Source organism: Panicum virgatum, chromosome 6N (assembly GCF_016808335.1).
Source record: "Panicum virgatum strain AP13 chromosome 6N, P.virgatum_v5, whole genome shotgun sequence".
Lineage (NCBI taxonomy): Eukaryota > Viridiplantae > Streptophyta > Magnoliopsida > Poales > Poaceae > Panicum > Panicum virgatum.
This window is the reverse complement of record NC_053150.1, coordinates 30,432,074-30,453,342: the sequence shown is the minus strand read 5'-3', so window position 1 is coordinate 30,453,342 and position 21,269 is coordinate 30,432,074. Positions and strand designations below refer to the sequence as shown.

The 21,269-nt window shown below is 46.5% G+C and overlaps 1 protein-coding gene and 1 pseudogene across 4 annotated transcripts; both read left to right on the top strand.

Annotated features, from left to right (window-relative positions):
* LOC120679959 overlaps positions 1–8,282 on the top strand; it is a 39,504-nt pseudogene extending 31,222 nt beyond the window's left edge.
* Positions 8,283–9,874: 1,592 nt separating this feature from the next.
* LOC120679308 (OPA3-like protein) lies at positions 9,875–14,956 on the top strand. Of its 4 annotated transcripts, none has more exons than XM_039960864.1 (5): positions 9,887–10,240; positions 12,472–12,606; positions 12,985–13,071; positions 13,720–13,914; positions 14,702–14,956. In XM_039960864.1, exons 1-4 carry the CDS (start codon positions 10,112–10,114, stop codon positions 13,864–13,866), a joined length of 498 nt encoding a protein of 165 aa, XP_039816798.1. In that variant the 5' UTR covers positions 9,887–10,111; the 3' UTR covers positions 13,867–13,914; positions 14,702–14,956. The 4 variants fall into 4 exon arrangements, with proteins under 4 accessions (XP_039816802.1, XP_039816801.1, XP_039816798.1 ...); XM_039960865.1 differs by having other exon boundaries at positions 14,671–14,956; XM_039960867.1 differs by lacking the exon at positions 14,702–14,956 and having other exon boundaries at positions 9,883–10,240; positions 13,720–14,152.
* The last annotated feature ends 6,313 nt before the right edge of the window (positions 14,957–21,269 follow it).

The window sequence follows — 21,269 nt, the reverse complement described above, 5'->3', positions numbered from 1 at the left end:
TCCTCTCGGACCTGCTTGATGATTAGCTGAGAGTCCCCCTTCACCAGAAGTTGCCGGACCCCCAGAGACAGGGCGTGTGTTAGGCCAAAGATCAGAGCTTCGTACTCCGCCATGTTGTTGGTGGCCTTGAACTCAAGGTGCACCATGTACTTCAGCTGATCTCCATTTGAGTCGATGAGGACCACACCAGCTTCAGCCCACTTCTTGCGGACGGACCCGTCGAAGAAGAGTGTCTAGTGGGGCTCGGTGAAGACTGGTGTCCTGATTTCCGGCTCCGGGGGTCCGGCGTTAAAGTCCGGTCCCCCAGAATTGCTTGGGGAAGGAGTCCATTCCGCTATGAAATCAGCCAGGATCTGACTCTTGACTGCATGGCGAGGCTGGAAGTCCAGCTGGAACTCAGCCAATTCTGCTGCCCACTTGGCGATATTGCCCGTGGCGTTGGAGTTGTGCAGGACGGCTCTTAGCGGGTAAGAGGTCACTACGACAACTCGGTGTGCCTGAAAGTAGTGGCGTAGTTTCCTGGACGCAATAAGTATTGCACAGATAAGCTTATGCATCTCAAGATACCTGGTCTTCGCCTCGTAAAGGACTTCGCTGACATAGTAGACTGGCTTTTGGATGGTCCGGACCCTGGTTACCGGGTCCGGCTCGCCCTTATCCACCACGTCAGGTCCTTGGGCCCCCAGTGGTTCTGGGTTCCCACTGGGACGAGGCTCCTCCGGACCCCCTTGTCTGGGGTCCGGACCTTCAGACAGAGGTGAGGCTGACGGGCCCCCATGTCTGGGGTCCGGCTCACCCTCCTTGGCTGGGGAGACCCTGGTGTCCCCCAGGCGAGCTTGCTCCGTCCTCTCGGCGACCAGCACCATGCTGACCGCCTCTGCAGACGCAGCAAGATACAGAAACAATGTCTCACCGGGCTCTGGAGCCACCAATACTGGCAGTGAGGTGAGATGCTGCTTCAGCTCCTGAAAGGCTTGTTCAGCCTCTTCGATCCAAGAGAATGGACCGGACCTCCAAAATAGCTTGAAGAAAGGGAGGGCCCTCTCAGCCAGCCTCGATATGAAGCGGCTAAGAGTGGCGAGAGATCCAGTAAGCTTCTGGACATCCTTGATGCGGCCAGCAGGCCTCATTGTTTCGATCGCCTTGATCTTAGCTGGGTTTGCCTCAATGCCTCGATGTGAGACCAGGAAACCCAGCAACTTCCCTGCCGAGACACCGAAGATGCACTTCTCGAGATTCAGCTTCGTGCGCGTGGTGCGTAGCCGGTCGAAGACGAGGGACAGGTCCTCAACTAGTGTTGACCGTACCTTAGTCTTGACCACAATGTCATCAACATACACCTCAACAATATCTCTAATTAGATTACAGAAGATTTTGTTCATAGCTCGTACAAACGTGGGTAAGGCATTCCGTAGACCATATGGTATAACAATATAGCAATAAAGCCCATCTACTGTTACAAAAGCAGTATGCTTCCTATCCTCTCTAGACATCTGAATCTGGTGGAAACCAGAGTATGCATCTAAGAAAGACAAAAGGTCACACCCGGAGGTGGAGTCCACAATCTGATCGATACGTGGAAGAGGATAGGTGTCTCTAGGACATGCCTTGTTGAGGCTGGTGTAGTCGATGCACATCCGAAGCTTCCCGTTGGCCTTTGGGACGACGACCGGGTTGGCCAACCACTCAGGGTGGTGGACCTCCTCGATGAAGCCTACGTGCAGGAGCTTGCGGACTTCTTCACAGATGAAGTTCTGCCGCTCCACGGACTGCTTCCGAGGCTTCTGGCGCACTGGTGTGGCGTCAAGGTAGATCCTCAGATTGTGCTCGATCACTTCCCTAGGGATCCCGGGCATCTGTGACGGTTCCCAGGCAAACACATCCACATTTGCTCAGAGGAAAGTGATGAGCGCGTCTTCCTATTTCTCCTCCAGGTTTCCCGCGATGCGGGTGGTCCTGGTGGAGTCCGCTCCGATCTACACCGTCTTCACGGGAACATCGTCCGGATGAGACGGATGAACCTTAGGTGCCTTTGCAGGCACCCTGGGTTGCGAGGTGGATGGGTCCTCCTCGGAATGTGCAGCCTCTGCCGCCAGAGCATGCAATCTCTCGACTGCAGCGACGGCAGCAGTGCGGTCACCCTGCACGGTGAGGACACCGGCAGGGGAAGGCATCTTCAGGACCAAATACCCGTAATGGGCAATGGCCATGAAGCGGTAAAGAGATGGCCGGCCAATGATGGCGTTGAACGGGAGGTTCACCTCCGCAATATCGAACTGAACGCTCTCTGTGCGGAATTTCTCCTCGGTCCTGAATGTGACCGGCAGTGTGATGCTCCCCAGAGGGAACACCGGATGTGGGCCCACTCTGGAGAATGGGCGAGAGGGAGTCAGCTTGGACTCCGGGATCTGCAGCTGCTTGAATGCTGCATAGCTGATGACGTTGAGGCCGGCCCCACCGTCGATCAGCACGTGATAGAGCTTCACATTGGATATGACAGGGGCGGTGAATAGAGGTAGTACACCGGCCCCAGCCATATTCTCCAGGCAGTCGGATGGCCCGAAAGAGATGGTGGTGTTCATCCACCTTTGGTGCGGCGCCGCCTTCGAGACCCCCGGCTTCACCGAAAGAACCTCTCGGCGAAGGGTCTTCACGTCCCGCCAAGAGACAAGCTCCCAGCTTCCGTCGTACATTACGTACAGCTTCTTGCGGCGGTCGTCGTTGTCGGAGTCGGAGTTGTCGTCGTGGTACACGCCCTTCAGCTCCCGAGCAGGGGATTGGTACCCCAGCTCCTTCTCCTCGGCTGTGGCCCCGCTGTCGGAGGCTTTCTCCTTGCCAGGTCGCTGGCGAGGAGGGGGTGAGCTGTCCTTAGAGGAGTGCTCACGCCGCCCACTGACCCGCTTCGCGAGCTTCTGGATCTCGCGGCAGTCAGCGGCGCTGTGGCGAGCGGTGGGATGCACTGGGCATGAACCTCCACTGCCACCTTGCGGGCGAGGGCGTTTGTCATGCGCATTCTGGCCCCCAGCCGCTGCCGCATCAGCCGGTGCCGCTGCTGCAACGGCCGGAGCACCGGGTTGCAACTCCCCGCGACTCCGGTTCTTGTTCTTCTTCTTTTTACCTCTGCCCTGGGCGGCAGCACCGGAGCCACCAGCTTTGGCGTCTCCATCTTGGTGGGCTGAGTGCCATGCGCGGCCCTCAGCAGCCCTGGCACACTTGTCTGCCAGGGAGAAAAGCGTAGTGACGCTTTCCACTTCGTGCGTCGCCAGCTTCTCGAGCATCTTCTCATCACATACCCCCTGACGGAAAGCAGTGATAATAGACGCGTCAGAGATACGAGGAATTGTACCCCATACCTTGGTGAAGCGCAAAATGAATGCCCAGAGTGTCTCTCCGGGTTTCTGCCTCACAGCGTGGAGGTGGGCCTCCACACCATGCTACTGGTACGCACTGGCGAAGTTCGCAGTGAACCTTGCACAGAGCTCTTCCCAAGACTGGATCATCCCAGGAGTGAGGTTCATGAGCCAAGTCCAGGCTGGCCCAGACAAGGCTACATGAAAGTAGCTCGCCATGATGGCATTGTTACCACCAGCTGCTGTGATGGCGGTAACGTACACCTGCAGGAATTCCGACGGATTAGTGGTACCATCGTACTTCTCCGGCAGGTGCGGGCGGAACTTGGACGGCCATGCCACCGCAAGGAGGTGCTTCGCCAGCGCAGCACAGCCCACCCCAGCCACCGGGGCGCCCAACTGTATCCGGGCATTCAACGGAGGCATGGGTGCCACCACGTCCAAGTCGGCATTGAGGTTGCGGCCCTCAATGTTGAGACGGCGCTCTCGCGCCCTCTCCACGGAGAGGCGGGTGTCCTCACCTGCGCGCCTGCGGTTGAGCTCCGCCCGCAGGTCTTCTGTTCGTGCACCCCCTCACTATGGGGGAGCGCACGGACGCCGACGCGCCGCCCTGGCGCCGGTGGTAGGGTACCACCGCATTGACATGCGGAGGTCATTGCCCAGTCCTTGCAGAACTGGGGAAGGCCTGAGCTAGATAGAGGAGACGGTCAACGTCGTCCCGCCACTGCCTCAGGGCGTCTGGCGAGGCTGCAGCAGCCGGTGGGTTGCGAAGCAACTCCCTAGCCGCCGCCAGCGCTCCGCCGCTCGCAGCATGTGAGGGGGCCCTTGACGGGCGCCCAGACTCTTGCCGGCGAGCAGCGCGTGCTACCGCCGACGGTGACTGCTCCACGGGCACGGTTGCCCCTGGAGCAGGAACACGAGAGGCGTGTGGTGTGGAGGACGCCACACCCTCCGTCATCTCCACGTCGTCCACCCGAACCATGGAGACGAGCAAGAGATGAACTGAAACCAGCTATAGTTCCCCTACTTGGCGCGCCAAATGTCGTGGTGTGGCTAACCACAGCCGGGTGGCGGAATGCACCCGCCTAAGCCCAGAGGGTGAGTACTCGGGGGTTAGTTAGGATTAGTTCGATCTCGCTCAGGAACACGATGAACACAGCAGGTTTAGAGTGGTTCGGGCCGCCGGAGCGTAATACCCTACGTCCACTGTGTGCTGTATTGCTCAAGACTGAAGAGTTGGAGCTGAGTTCAGTGTGTGTCTATGGGTCCTCCCTCCAGCCCCTGCCCTGTACAGCGGGCGCCTCCCTCTTATATCTCAAGGGAGACGCGTACACGGCCGTTGGGTCCCCGACAGGTGCGCCCAACGATGTAGTACAAAATAACTTACTGTTCATATATTACGGCGTCGCAGGCGAAGGAGATCTCTCTCCTAGATTTCCTTGCCTGCTCCTGGAATCCCCCGTTCAGCATGTCCAGGCGCTGTCTTATCGAAGCGGCGCCAGGCGTAGCCAGCGGCGTCGCCAGCCACGTAGCTGAACGGGCCGTGTAGCTTGCGGCGTAGGCGGCATGATGGAAAAGTGTCATGGCGTCGTATCCAATTAATGCGGCAGACGGCTCTGCGCGGGTGCTGCGCAGGCGGCTGCACTGTGTACCTCAGTAAAATGCGGTCTACAGTGAGGCCTGACAAAGGCTGCCCCGCGTGCCGCGGCGGCAGGACACGCCTCAACCACCCGCATTGAATGCGGTGGGTGGGCGAGTCTTCCAGCGGAAGACTCGCGCCTGCGCCCGCGGAACACGTGGTGGCTCCGGACCCCCCTGCAGTATGTTAGCTCTACGCGCGTGGGAGGTCCGGACGGGCGTGAGGAGGTTCCGGACCCCTGTGGGAGGTCCGGGATCTCGGTGGTTGGCTCGAAGCTTCCCTTTCTCAGAGACACGTGGCATCTCCGGACCCGTCCCAGAGCGGGGAGTGGGTCCGGGGCCGTTGGCCCGGTGAGGTAAGAGCCTGACTTGTGGACCCCGGTTGCTCCGCCTTTTACCACGTAGTTACGGATGACTACGTGGGTCCTGTCTTACTACAGTAGAAGTGGGTATCCTTACTGCAGGGTACCGACATGGGTTGACTGTCATTCCTGATGCAAGCTGCTGATGTGGTGGTGGGAGCGGTGACGGCGGCGGTTGGTGTTAAGCTCTAACCGCAGGATGTGGTCGTTTGGAGTGCAGCGACGCGAGCCGGACCTCTGAGCGGCCAAATCTGAGCGGGGTCCTGTGCTCGGCGGAGTGCCGGATCTAGTTCGCCGGAGAGAATGCATTCTATGCGCAGCGTTCCATTGATGGCGACAACGTGGATCTTCAACGGGGTGTGCTGATGCCCTGGCGGAGAAGCATGGGGACATGGCAACGAGTGGTGGAGGCAGTATGGTGACCGGTGAGCGTCGCGGCAGTCTGGAGGATGGCACTTGTCTTAGTGCAGCGCAGGAAGAAATCCTCGGTGAGCCAACGCACCTTGCTTACTTTCCCTTTCTACATCTTCTATTCTCACGATTGCTGGCTGAATGGTCCTTTGTTGGCTGCTGATTGGAAACAATTAGTTTTGCATTTGGCTGTTTATGAATACTAGTCAGGTTGGCGCGCGTAGCGCGCCTATATCAAAAACGTGGTCCTAAAATATTAATAGAAAGATATTATCTGTTACTATGTTCGAAGCAACATTGTATTGATGTATTGAGTTGGATCTAAAAATTAAAGTTAAGCGGCATAGTAGTTTTGTGTCTAAGAGCGTGCAATCTCAAGCATTGTAGTTTAGAGGTACATGTAATTTTTTCTTAGGATTTTTTTTGTGTCAGTAGGTATAGCTTAATTACTTTAGTAGGAAAAAAAGTAAGATTAGAAATGAATGAACAATTTAATTATATTTTGTGGGTTTACGAAGGGAAATCAAAATCCAAGAAGTAGTACAACTACCACATGTAGATGTAGTATACAAAGTTTAGTTATTATTTTTGTATGTAGAAAGTAGTTAAATATATTTTGTATTGTCAAATAATGGAAGGAAAATATTTTTTAAGATAAAGAGACTAAGTTAATAGAATCGTGGGCCCCACGTGGGTCCCGCCTGAATAGTACGTGGGCCCCACGTGGGTCCCGCCTGAATAGTACGTGGGTCCCACGTGAATAGTATGTGGGACCCGCATGAACAGTGCACCGGCCCCGCGTGGGGCCACGCCTCACGAGCACGCGCCGATTCTTGGCCCTTTAGTATATGTATATGTACTCAATTAGTAGAATTACAGCTATGCTTGGAACAGACATGCCCTGTGGACATACTGCAGGCAGCAACTCTCTAACACACTAGACTGCTATGTAGATGAAAGACCTCGGCCACTCGTTCAGAAATGGAAAAGAAAATAGCTAACCACCTGCAGAGCTTTACAAGCCCATCGTTATAATCACCACCCCTCATGTTTGTTACAAAATAGGTTCAGATTTGGCACGAATTTCTGTGCTATTAGTGGCAAACAGTTGCCTATCACTAAACTTTCTAGTAGTTTTTTTTTGTTACCAATACCGTCTCCTATCATGTTAAGGGAATAATTGAATTCCAAACCTGACATTTGCCACAAGCATCATCAACAAGGGACTGAGATCTCAAAACCATATGTTGCGGCATGACTTTACAATTACTCATTTAATTACACTCTGAGATGTTAAACCAACTCATTTTGGAATGCCAATATTTCCAGGGTTGCAGACTTGCAATAAGCTTGTTTACTTACCTGTTGATTCAGGTTGTCAGAAGTGCTCATGACACATTACTTACTCAAGCTAGCTTGCTCCTGTTCTGATTCAAGCTTGGTTCGAGCTTCAGCATTTCTTTATACTCAACAGTGTGGTTAGTTCTCGATTTAATCCTATGTATGCTCCACTTTGTTTTTCTATCAGATTTTTTGCAAGATGTTTTATATGAGTTATTGTATGGAAGGGTAGTTGCTGAATTTCATAAGTAGACTGGATCTTACTCGATCTTCAGTTGAGTTTTTATGGCATATTTTTTCTATGGAAGAGTAGCACTCAGCTTTTCACAAGTTGGACTTGAGTCTACTTAATATTTATACAAAATCATATAATAGGTTTAAACCAAAATTTCTCAATAATTTGTTAGGAGAGTTTGCTAAAAAAAAGTTCTATGCCTGAATGACCTTCATAAGTTTTATCAGTTGAAAAGGTTTCCTACAAGAAGTCTTCGGAAGAGTTCTAAAGGAATTAGTTTTTCCATGAAAAAAGTTTAATAAGAAAGTTTCATTTCATAAGTTTTTCATTAAAAAGATTTCTAGAAAGATTTAAAAAAGTTTGCTAAATTTGCTAGCAAATATTTTTAACCTAAGTTTAATTAGAAGTTATTTACAAAAGTTTGGTTGTAAGTTATTTGTGAAAGTTCTTCTAGAAAATTCTTCTATAAAGATTTTTTAAAAGTTTTTCAATAGTTTTCTTCATAAAGTTTTAGGTGAAATAATTTTTGTCCAAATTTTCTAAATAAGTTTTCAAGAAACAAATACTTTATTTTCACTTTTTTGTTATGCAGAAATGATAGTGGTGTTTAAGCTCTACAACTTCTGTTAGTACTGGGAACAATCTTTGTACGCCCAACTTTTTACATACACAACTTTTTTTAATGCAGATTTTTTTTCTTTTATCGTGTTTCACATGGTTTTTTATTCATAACATTTTTCCTTTTATTTTTTCAGGGCATCTTAAGGAAGGACCCAAAGAATATTTTTTGCTGCCCGCCGCTGCAGATATTTTTGAGAATATTTTTTTGTCGCCATGTGATAACTTTTGTTAACATATGTTTATTCGAACACAACATTTTTTGTTTTTTCAATTTCTTGATATTCTTTTTTGTTCCAGCAAAATATATAAAAGATATTTATATCAGCCCTACCCCACCTCATCTCTTTAATTTTTATTTATTCTTTTTCATACAGTTTAAAGCTGTTGCAGCAAAAAACATTTTTGACATTTAAAATTTTTTACCAAAAATTTTTCATGACACCATCTGACAATATTTTGAAAAAAAATTGTAGCAAGAAATATTTCTCTTTAAAGTTTTTCTACTCCAATATAACAGAATAAAATTTGAAATTAAAATTTACTTTTATTTTCACTTCCCCCACCCAAATATTATACCCATTTCCCACGCCCGAAAAGATGTAGATCGCCAAAAGAGAATGCACCACATGCAAATAGCTAATCGATTGGTAGCAGTGAATGCGATTCCCAAAATTTCCGCAAAGAGAATGGTCCAGCGCTGCAGCATTATACTTAAAAGCGAAAGATTCTCTTGTGTCGGAGATCGACCGGAAGCAAGGAATGTTACGGGCGACCGCAAATTACAAGTTCTTCCATCAACCTAACTTTGTTTGGACTCACGTGCCACTGCCCTTAGATTTTGGTGGAACGACAGCTAACGAAAGCTTAAAATGTTTCTTTTGCCCCTCACATCGGTCTTCTTCCTCGCTGGGTCGTAGTGCGGCGCGTGCCGCTCGTAGTACGCCGCCACCAGTGGAGGCGCACCTCCACGCCGCAGTCCGCCACCAGGACGAGGTTGCCAGCCTCGGCGCCTCCCGCCGCCTGCGGCTCCTGCTCCGTCGTCGACCAAATAGCGGCGGCGGTGGCAAGGGAATCCCCTTCCAGGGGCATGGCGCGCTTGCCGGCGGCCGTGGCTGGGGGAGCCATGGATTGGAGGTGGGGGTTTCTACTTTCTCGGTGTGGGGATATGGGGATTTGGCCGGCAGGTAGGAGCGAGCTGCAGCTCCGGCTGGCGCTCCAATGCAAGGTGTCACTCTAGGGCGCAGCTCCGGCCCGCGTGCGACACAACTCTGGCCCGCACTCTGCCTCCCCTCCTGCTGCCGTCAGATTCCGGCAGCCAGATCCTAGCGCCGCCTGTCCTCCGCTCCCTCCCTCCCTCTTGTCTTCTCCTCTGCTCCCCGGCGGAGCGTGGCGGAGGTGCAGTCCTAGCGCGGGTGGGCGGATCGGTGCGCGCCGCCGCGAGAGGGAGGAGCAGGGGCGGGTCCGTGACCGCGACACGCGGCACGACGCCACGCCACTCTGCCCTGCCGCTCGCCGCGCGACTCTGCCCCGCCCCACTCTGCTCCGCCTCGATGCCACACCGCACGCCTCCGCGGCGCGCTGCGCTGCTGCCTCCTCACCTTCTCTGCGCTACCTGCTCCTGGTGGTTGGCGTATTGCCGGCTCGCTCCCGGCCGCCGCCACGTACTACCACCCCGCCACTGCCGCGTCCGCCTCGTCGACCACCTGCCAGCGCCCCGCAATGCGCCATGACCAGCTCTGCTATCTGCACACGCACGCACGCCGGTGTCGCTATTTCGGTGTCGCACACGCATGCACTTACTTGTCCTCTGATACTGATACTTCAAAATGAGTCTGACCGATAGTCAACGTGACAGAGTTGGACGGCAATGGTATGGAAGTCTAGAGAAAATTGGGCTAGTGGTTGGGTAAGAGCTCGAATTTTTTTAGTGGTACAGATGGAATTGAGAAAATCGTTGGACGGCTGCAGGACTGAAACACCTGCTTGGAATCTCCCAAACCCGGCTCCCGATCTCAACGAAACCCTAAGCAGTGAAGGCCCCGGTAGCTGCCGTTACCTTCGATCTGGCGATCTCCCTTATTCCGAAGACAGCAACTCGGCTGAAGGCGGAGGAGAAAGCAGGCGCCAGGTAGCCGCCGCCGGAGCAGGAGAAGATGATACTCCCGGTGGCGAAGCTCGGGACGCTGTTGCTGAAGACGATGTCGAAGCCCATCGCAACCAGGCTCAAGACGGAGGCCAGCCGCCACCCCAAGTTCCGGCAGCTCATCATCAGCCTCGCGCAGGTGCCCCTGCTGCCCATCCCCCATTTCCCCTTGCCGTAGCTCGGGATACGGGCTGGATTTGGCGGCTGTGTAGGTGTTGCGATTCTGAGTTCTGTGATTGTCTGATTTAGTTTAGCTCACCGAATCCTGGACCGATGGCCAAGGGTAGGGGGTCTAGTCACTGTCATCAAATCTTGGATACTCGTTCTTGTTTGGAAGCTTGTTAGGCGTTATTCAGATCGTTTTTGCTAGCTGGTACCTTGGTTGGTGCTGATTTATCAAATCTTGGATATTTGTTCTGGTTTAGAAGCTTGCTAAGTGTTATTCAGGTATGTATACGAGGAACCCGGTTTGTTCTCTGGGGCCGTAGCTCACTGATAAAGGGCACGGTCGAATTATACAGTTACTGAGTTTCAGATGGATCCGGAGCATGGTCGCACATGATGTTGTTTTCCTAGATTAGATGTACCTCTAAACTAAGTAACATGCCCATCTAAGGTTTGGGGGTATTGACAGTTAACAACATATCCATCAATATGTGCATGTTTGGAAGCTGAATTGATCACTTCATTTTAGAGAGACACCCTCATTTGAATCCAGCAGTCCAAAATATAGGAAGGGAAAACAGACAAGAATTGTGGTAATTGTATAATTGTACGATTTTAGTGTAAGCACTAAAATGAGCTGTGCTAATGTATTCGACTGTAGGAGAGTTAAGTCAATGTAGAGGCCTTCAAATGATCGATTAGGTACTAGATTCCTAACCCTAAAATGATTTCAGAGATAGATACCCAAAGAAAATTCCATGACCTTAGGCCTTATGCTTAATTTTCTTGAATTGTGCTAACTCTATTCTTTGTTCCTTTGCTCCAACGGGCTACAGAGGAAATTTTCCATAAAGGAATATGTTCCCATTAAATTTCTTTAAACCTCCTACATTTGAATAGGTGAACATGAGAAGTCATCAGCTTTACAGGGTTTCAAACTTGTTAACCAATAGTCCAGAACAACGTGAAAATGTGATAAAAGTGGTAGTTCCATTTCTCACCAATTAGAAGTAGCATCTAAATGGCCATTTTGCTGGGATAACTGTTTTCAGGCTTGATCGCCTGTAGATGCAATATAAATAAAATTGGGAACTCCACTTTGTGTAATCCTGATTATTATACTTTTACTACAGAAAATTTGTCAACTTAAAACAAGTACCAGCGTGGGATTTTTATCATTTGCAGTGTACATATTCTTTATATTTAACCTTAAATTTGATGATCTATTGAGTACTAGTTGAGATATGTATTCACCTGCTGCCATTCAAGATGCTGGAACTAAAGTTTGATCTAGAAAGCAAAACACATAAAAATGAAAAATATATGATTTCCAGTATTACTACGTTGGCAATTACTGTGAGGGCTGCCGGGAAATTACACAGTAAAAGAGATCATGTTTTCTATTCTCTGTTCTTTAAATTCTTGTTGGCTAAGTTTCATTTCCTACATCATGCACAGAACCAACAAGTGCAAGATCTCATAGGAATCATTTAGTATGTTAGTCAGTTTTTTTTGACATGATGTATGTGGAGATTTCATAAAAGGATAGATTTATAAATCTTGATCTGTAAATTAAAGCATAGTATACATTAAAATATTCAAAATTTAAAATCCCAGATTGAATGTTAATTGTTCTCAGTCCTCGCCCCATAACCAGCTCTATCATTTTGAGAGAACATTGGAGATAACAATAGAAAATAGCATCTGAATAACAGACAGATTGTTTCATGAGCCACTTGTTTGTTTTAGTAGATTGACATGGTGTGCTAAAATAGAAAATCAAATTAATTCGGGGATAGAAGTGCATTCCATGCACCATAAACCCAAAACACCTGATTGTTGACAGAATAATTTTGAAAGTTTGATCAGTATACTAGTCTGATTTAGTGGATTCGGTGAAATAATGAGTCATCGATGTCCAGGCCGTACAGGTGGGGAAAATAGATGGGCACACGGAAAGCATCGCCTTGGCCCTTATGCCTTACTTTGTCTTGTTTAGATGCTTTCTGTTTTCTTAGTCACCTTACTTAGCATCTGCGTTAATCTTAATCCTGTGCACTTAATAGCTTATAAATTAAGATAAAACTTTCTTACATCCATCCACTCAAAATTTTGTAATCTCATTTTTTATTTTTTGACTTTCCTATTCCATCATTTATTTAGATGACCTTTCTGGACATATTACATATACAACTTCTTTTGTAGGCAAATCACCGCATCTCCACAAACATCCAAAGAAGAGTCTATGGTCATGCAACTAATGTTGAGATTCGTCCGTTGAATGAGGAGAAGGCTGTTCAAGCTGCTGCCGATCTTATTGGGGAGCTCTTCGTTTTCTCGGTACTCACTATGTCGAAGCTAAATATGTATTCTAAAACCTGCTGCGTGTTTTCCTTGATTCTCGTGATATACATCAGTTATAAAATTTCTATTTTCACTTTTTCTAATTACGATTCTGCTAGTGCAATGCAAGCCTATAATTTACCCCAATGGCCCGATAATATATGAGCTTATCTACAAATTGGCAATACTGTCGTGCAAACAAGAGTTATCCAGCCCCTTGTTCATAGGACTTTAGTTCACTTAATGTATTTTTTCCTTGAATACACAGGAGAGCATTTAACTGAATGTATTTTTTTCACGAATACGCAGGAGAGCTTGGTTATTTGTTTTTTTGCTTTAGTCATTTTCTAAACTTTAGCAAACCTTGTATAGTAGGTTGCTGGAGCTGCCGTAATTTTTGAGGTGCAAAGAAGTGCAAGGTCAGAGGCCCGAAAAGAGGAGGCCCGTAAAAATGAAATTGAGGTAATAACCCTCAGTCCATGATTTGTGTATTGCCTGTTTCTCCACATGTTCCAGCTAATTGAATAGTTAATACATGTATGATCTTGAAATTGAATACCAATTTTTTCACAGAATTTCTTGCTGTGTCAAACATTAAATTTATCAACCAAAAAAACAATAGCAGTTTGTCTGTCTAAATGCTCGGGAACATTTCCGAATGAGCCCTTGAACAATTGTTTGTTACCTTGACTGAAAATTGCAATGATCTAGTAGCCTGCCTGGCCTTAACTGATTTGGAACAAGCGTCGTGTAAGGTATCATTCTTTCCAGGTTAACCAAATCAGTCAGAACCACAAGGATTTAGTAGGCTACTTGTTTTGTCAAAACAGCAAATTGTTCTTAACTAATTTGGAACAAACGTCCCTGAAGGCATCATGATTTCCAGCCAGGTTATCCAAATCAGTCAGAACCACAAGGATTTATTAGTCTGCTTCTAAGCTTGACACGTCATATTTTTAGTTTTGATGAGTACAACATTAAGTTCTCATCTTATAACAGAGAGTTATTCAATAATCTTTTATTTTAGCAAGTATTAGCTCACTAATCTATATTGCCTACTAATGTGAAAAATTCATAAATTCTTATGAGAGTGTTGTGTCAATCTTGAAGGCAATAAGGCAAAAGGAGGATCAGCTGGCTGAAGAGATATTGACTATGAAGCAGAAACTTAGTGAGTTGGAGCGCCTCGCCAACTCTCGAGGTCTCTCTGGACTGTTCAGGAGCAGCAGTGTGCCAGACCAAATAAAGCCCACATGACCAGTTTGTTTGACTGGAACAAAATTACCCTTAATGGAATCTAACCAGGTGAATCGACAATACTCCTGCCCTGTTTTTTTGAAGCTCCCATCATGTGGGTCGCGTGTGTTATCCCCACTGACCATTATGGGAGATCCCATCGATAGTTCTTCAGGGGTTCAAAACAGCAGAGTTTCTTTCTGCATTTATCAACTTGGTTCCACAAGCTTGTCGTGGAAATTGCTCAAAATGTTTGTAGCAACACTCATCCAGATGTCATGTTGTGGAAAGTTCCTTTTCTATCTAGCATTCTAGCGATTCAGTTTACCAAATAAACTGGGTAGACAAATGCACTGGCGCCATGTATCACCAGACAGACTATCTGACGTAAAACTCGATCAGCAAGGAAGGACGTCCCCACTGACTTTGCTCTAAGAAGGGGCTCACTGTCACTGGCCGTGGCAGGAACCTCACCAGCGTCTGCTTCTTTGGCAATCTGGGACTCATCTGCACAGTTGCGCAGGGAGGTGAGCAGATAATGCAGCACCAAGGGCTCGAGCTGTGGATGCTTCACCACTGAGCTACAAGCTCATCACCCACCAATACGCTTCAGCGTGCAACCATAATATGCCAGACCTTCCAGTATGTTGGGAGGGGGGGGGGGTTGATAAAGGGCCTTAGTTAGGGTTCCTATTTTATAAAATTGATTAATAATACTTAAGGTTCAAGTTGGATCGTGAAGTGAGCATTAGAACCATGATTTGTTACCACCCTACTTGAAAGTGGCCCTTCAAACTAACCATATCCTCCAATGTTTTTATTCAGCCTTCACTGTTCATTCTTTCGGCGTGTGCAGCTTCATGTTGACAATCCTCCAGCTTCACTCCGTCGTACAGAGTTTCAGCACCGATCATTCAGCTTATTGAATCTTCCTGGCATACAGCTTGTTCAATAATCGGTGTGTACAAAATTCTTCTAACTGGACCTTCCAGCAGGTATAACTTCTTTAGAGACTTGTCCACTTCAGTCTAAACTTTGTCCCAGTAGCTTCAGTGGCTTGTCTTGTATTACATTCATGAGACCGGCTGAAGTATATTATGCTTGACAAGTATTTTACTTAGTCCCATTGACTATAGTGTTACTCAATCACCAAGAAACAGTATGGCCGAACTACGCAAGATTCGGTACTATGTGTTCAAAGACCAAAACAACTTACACTAGCAATAGACTTACAGACATCTAGCTGAAGATAGCCAAAGAGAAGAAATGTGCTAGGTAAAACGTTACACCTGGATAGCATAGTCTGCAGACCGCAGAGTTGGACAGTCCGAACTCGTAGGTCTCTCTCTCTCTCTCTCTCTTGCCTAATGCATAGAGAAGTTGATGCTGAACTAGGGCCCTGTTTGGATTTTAGGGGTAAAGATTTACCCAAAGGTAAATGTTTTACACCTCACATTTGCCTCTAACTAATTTACCCCCTGGGATGTTTGGATTTAGGGGTAAAATGAGGATAAAAGTAGTTGAAAATAGCAATCAATGCCTCTCATGTATCCAATTTTACCCCAATTTGACACCCTCTAAGGGGTAAAGGGGTAAAGAGGGGGCCAATGGGTAAAGGGGCACATTTACCCTACATGTTTGGATTTTTAGGGGTAAATGGAAGGCAAATTTACCCCTTTTACTCTTTTACCCCACCATCCAAACATGGCCTAGATTCAAGGATCACAACCAAACACATCGTGTGCCTTCTTGAGAAAGAAAGGCTCCAACGTACCAAGATATTATGAAGATCTTCCTGCAGGAAACGTGCCAAACTCATCCTCATCCTCAATTTCCTCAATTTTATAGAGTTTGTACATAGCGTGTGGCTGCAGTACTTTTGGCCTTTGGGCACAAGGCTGCCACACACGGGACAACAACACGGTGGTGTTTCCTAAACGACTAACCTATAGGCTGCATCTATCACAGACACGTGGGCCCAGACCCACGCGTTCGAGACCTAGGAGTATGTTAGGCCTTCCGCAGTGTAGAGTGAAGCTTGAAACAAAAATCAGGACCCACCATAAAAAGTAAGCTTCGCTCCTCAACTCCTGCAATGTGAAGGCTTCACTAGCGGTGCTTGTAATCTGTGCAAAGTACCACGTCTCCCGCTCTTTCAAGCACTTAGGGAAGGAAGCCGGTACACAACAATAATTTTTTTAAGGAGTTAGCATCGGTGCAAAAACTTTCACCGCTCAGTTTTTCTAGCGCAGGCATCGCATGCCACAGTGTGGGAAGTGATGCTAATTTCTTCTCTCTCTATTTCAAGTTTCACTGTAGAGAACATTGTGGAGGGCCTTAGAGGATCTCGTTCCCCAAATTTCCCCGGTGCGAAGACAGTTCCTATTCGCGTGCACCTTCCCAAGATGAGATGCCGACGACGCGGTTGGCGGCAGTTCACAAGCGGGGTCTTGATGATGGTTTTTTTCAAGACGCCCAAGCACTGTTGAATGCTTCCGCATGCCAAGACGTTCACGTGCCGTAGCTCCATCGACGCCGCCGCGTGAGACCTACAGTGGGTGGCCGGATTGTCGTGGTACACCGTACACATCGCGCAATGTTGACGCCAGCAATCACATGGCAGCGTGGATGCACGCGCCGTCGATGGAGGAGCTCCCTACATAGGTTGTCGTTCAGATCGCGGGCCACGTCATGGCGATGTCAGGGTGGCCCATGGCCGACCTTCGCAGCCTACGGGTGACGTGCCGCTTCATGCGCTGTGTGGCCAATGACTGCACCATCGGCCAGCGCATACATCAGTGCTAGTCTTATTGAGAATGTCATCAACACAGTTATCAAGACTGAAAATTTAAAAACTGTGCCAGTGGAGTGTCATGGTGATGACACTTCTCTCACATTTCATTACACTCCTCTCTCCTTTCTTCTCATACTATTGGTACATGTTAGTAAATTTAATGTCCATGACACTTCTATAACACTCCCACTGAAATTGGCCTAGGTATGGAATGACTGCGATGGCTACGTCACCCTCGTTGCACACCTGACCGACAATGGCAACCCGGAGGCCTATCCCATCACTAAGGCCTATCACACCGGACTACGATGGACAACGCCTTCTCTAAGGGACACGCCTGAGGTCCAGCCATGCATCGTCAAGCTCTCCCGCGCCCCCGAACGCGGGCAGAATGTGGAGGCCTATGTTGCCGCCATCCTCCTCTTCAGATTTTCTATATCCAGGCGTAGATTTTCTATCATCCACATCTCCCGCTAAGTCTGTATTTGAATATCCTTCTATTTCTAAAGATTCTGATTTTTTATATGTCAGCATGATGCCTATTGTATCCCTCACATAGCGCAAAGATTTCTTCACCAATTTTTAGTGCTCCATGCCTGGATTACTCTTGTATTTGCCAAGTACCCTGGTAACAAAACTTAAGTCAGGGCATGTGCACACTTGTGCATACTGTAAGCTTCCGACAGTTGAGCATAAGGCACTGCCTTCATTTGTTCGAGCTCATACTTATTCTTGGCACACTAATGTTTCCCGAAACTATCGCCCTTGACTATTGGAGCAGGTGTGGGCTTGCTCACATGCATATCTATTTCTTTAATATCTTTTCTAAGTATGCCTTCTGTGATAATGCTAACACCCCATTTCTTCTATCTCGATGAATCTCAATTCCTAAAACGAACGAAGCTTCACCAAGGTCTTTCATATCAAACTTTGAGGACAAGAATTTCTGTCTCCAGTAGTAGATCAACATCACTGCTACCTAGCAAAATGTCATCCACATACAGGATGAGGAAAATAAATTTCTCGTTCTTGAACTTTGCATAAATACAATTGTCCTCTTCATTTTTTTAAATCCAAACTTTCGTATTGTCTCATCAAATTTCAAATACCACTGCCTTGAGGTTTGTTTTTAAGCCATAAATCAATTTCTTCAGGCGGCACCCTAAATTTTCTTTGACTTCCATGACAAAATCTTTCGGCTGCGCTATGTAGACATTTTCGTACAAATCCGTCGTCTTCACATCCATCTAATGCAATTCTACATCATATTGTGCCACCAAGACCATTATTATTCTGAAAGAATTTTTACACGGGATCGAGGAAAAGGTATTATTGTAATCTATCCCTTCTCTTTGCGTAAATTCTTTCGCCACAAGTCACGCTTTATATCTTTCTATGTTCCCTTTGGAGTCACATTTCATCTTTTAGACCCATTTGCAGCCTACTGTTTTGTCTCCTTCAGGAATTTCTTCTAAGTCCCAAACTTTATTGGCACTCATAGATTTCATTTCATCTTACATGGCTGCAGTCCACTTGGATGAATTCATGCTTCTCATGGCTTCTTCAAAAGAGGTGGGATCATCCTTTGTGGTCATTGGAAATAGCCGCTTTTCTAATTCTTTGTGGCCTACTAGGGGCCACTGCAACTGGCATTTCTTGAACAGGAGGTTGCTGCTGCTCCCCCTCATTCATGGCAACGGGTTCTATTGGATCCTGAGGAATAGGTTCCTCATTTTCATTTGCTGCCACGTCAGGAGAACTGACAACAGGCATTGGCACTGCAGTTTCTTGCCCTATCGATGTCGCAACCACAGGCAACAAGAAATAGGGCTCTTGAGTCATCGGGGCGCTTCTCTTCAAGGTCAATATTCCTAGCTACGATGCTCCCTCTGATCATCTGATCTTCTAGGAAGGCAGCGTATCTTGTTTCTACAAACTCCATGTGTCTGTTCGGACAGTAGAAGAGGTATCCTTTAGATTTTTCTAGATAGCCAATAAAATGGCAACTGACTATCTTGGGATCTAATTTCCTAATGTTTGGATTAAATACTTTAGCCTCAATTGGACAGCCCCACACGCGAAAATAATTATGTGAGGGTTCTCTTCATGTCCATAATTGATACAGTGTTTTCGGCACCGATTGACTTGGCACACGATTAAGAATGCAAATGGCAATTTTTAGCGCCTCCATCCACAAGTTAATCGGTAGTGTGGAGTAGCTCATCATACTTCTTACCATATCCATTAGGGTACGGTTTCTTCTTTCCGCTACTCTGTTCTGCTGAGGCTCGCCCGGTGTTGAATACCGGGCAACTATGTCATTTTCCATAAGGAACCTTGCAAAAGGTCCAGGAACTTGTCTATAGGGGGTGTGCCGACTGTAGTACTCCCCCCCCCACGGTTGGATCTCACTATCTTAATCTTTAAATCATGTTGATTTTCTACTTCTGCTTTAAATATCTTGAATTTATCCAACACTTCTAATCGCTCTTTGATTGGATAAATGTAGCTGTAATGCGAATAATCGTCTGTAAATGTTATGAATGAATCATAACCATCCATAGTAGTGAGAGGGAATGGTCCACATATATCTGTGTGAATTATTTCTAGAATTTCCGCACTTTGTTTGGCATCTTTCTTTATTTTCTTAGCAATTTTTTTAATGCAATCATACATTGTTCTAATACTGAAAATTCTAATGGCGGAATAATTGATGCTTTCATTAAGCGATCTATTCTCCCCCTCGAAATATGGCCTAAGCAACAGTGCCATAATTTCGACGAGATTGCATCAATTTGTTTTTGTTTCTTTGTAACATTATCAGATGAGGTGGAATTCTTATTCTCAGAAAATACAATATTCTCAGAAAGCAAGTATAACTTGTCTTGTCGGAAGGCAAGACCAACACATTCTTTATTAACTTGTATCTCACACTTGGCATCACCAAAATGACAATCAATAGAGTCATCATCTAATCTCGATACACTTATTAAGTTTCTTTGCAAAGACGGTACATAAAGAACATCTCTAAGACAAAGTACAAAACCACTATGTAATTCTAAATTAAATTCTGCAATGGCTTCGACTGGCGCTTCTACTCTATTGACAACTTTAATGCTTCTTGCACCTCTCTGCTGGGTCCTCCTCATACTTGATCCCTGTATGGAATTAGCAATATGAACAGTTGCACCTGAGTCAATCCATCAAGTAGATTTATCATAACTTAAATACAGGGATTCATCTACAAAGGTAATGGTGCCCTCACCTTGTACCCAACATTTCTTGATGAATTGGGGGCAGTCTCTCTTGTAATGCACTCTCTGCTTGCATTCTAGGCATTGATCCATTTCAACTGGGAATTTAGACCAATCCTTCTGCTGAGGTGCCTTGGAAGAGCCACTCTCCTTCTGATTTCTGCCAGGTGGGAAAAGTCTCTTGTTGTTCTGGAAGTTCTTCTTCTTGTGTTGGACATTGAAAACAAGCTGACCACCACTGGCGGCCTTGAGCATGTCTTCTTCCTGAACACACATGGCAATCAGCTTTTCTAAGTCCCATTCTTCAGTCTAAGTGTTGTAATTGACATGAAAAGTTGAAAATTTCTTGGGAAGAGACTTGAACACCAACTGAACAATGAATGGATCTGGTAAGGGCATGTTTATTGTCTTGAGCTTGTTTGCCATGTGGCTCATTTCTAGAATGTTCTCTAATGCCGCCGCCAGTATATTTCTTAGTCACAAGCTGCTCAGTCAAAGTAGCAGCATAAGCCTTGGAGGAGCCAATGAACTGACTTTTCACCTTTGCTAGATATTCAGTAGCAATGGCACATTCTGGAATTGCCCCTCTTATACCATATGAAATGGAACCTTTGATGATCATCAGGCACTTGTGGTTGGAATTGTTCCAACGTGCCCTCTCAATGTCAAATTTGGTCCAAGCAGTATCATAGTTCTTCTCACGAATAGCCCATGCATCGGCTGCTTCATTCTGGGCCCACACGAGCTTTGCTGGTTCTTTCGGTGCTGACATTGAGATGACCAAATCTATATCAGCCATCGCCAGAGCAATCTCAAGCTTCTGGACTCATTTCCTATAGTTCTGGCCATTTAATTCAGGAATTTCATTCACATATGACATAGCATTGGATCCTGAAATTAAAATTCAGAAAAGTGAGGACAAATTCAAGATAACAATAATTGCACGTTTAAATTTAACATTAGTCAAAATTCAAACATACAATATTCTGTGCATTAAATCTAAATCACCTTTGGGCAGAGATAGAAAAAATGCATAAAGACATTTCTAGACAAGATTATAATATTGCAATATCAACTTTGGTCAGAAATTACAATATCATAATTTATAAAAAAATTCTGAATTCAAAGCAAATTCTATGTTTCTCTATATCAATTATCTCGTTGGTTCAAATTAAGATAGAGAAACAATTATAGTTCTTCGCAGCGGAAATATGTAAAAAAATTTAAATATTCAGAAGCAAATTTATGTGCTCTTGGTTCTAAAATAATTTACACTAGGTCCAAATTCAAATTCTAGACAAAATCTTATCAAATTCAAACTTAAAAACACTTCTGAATAAAGAAACAACAAAAAAATTCTCATAGTTTCTTTTGGC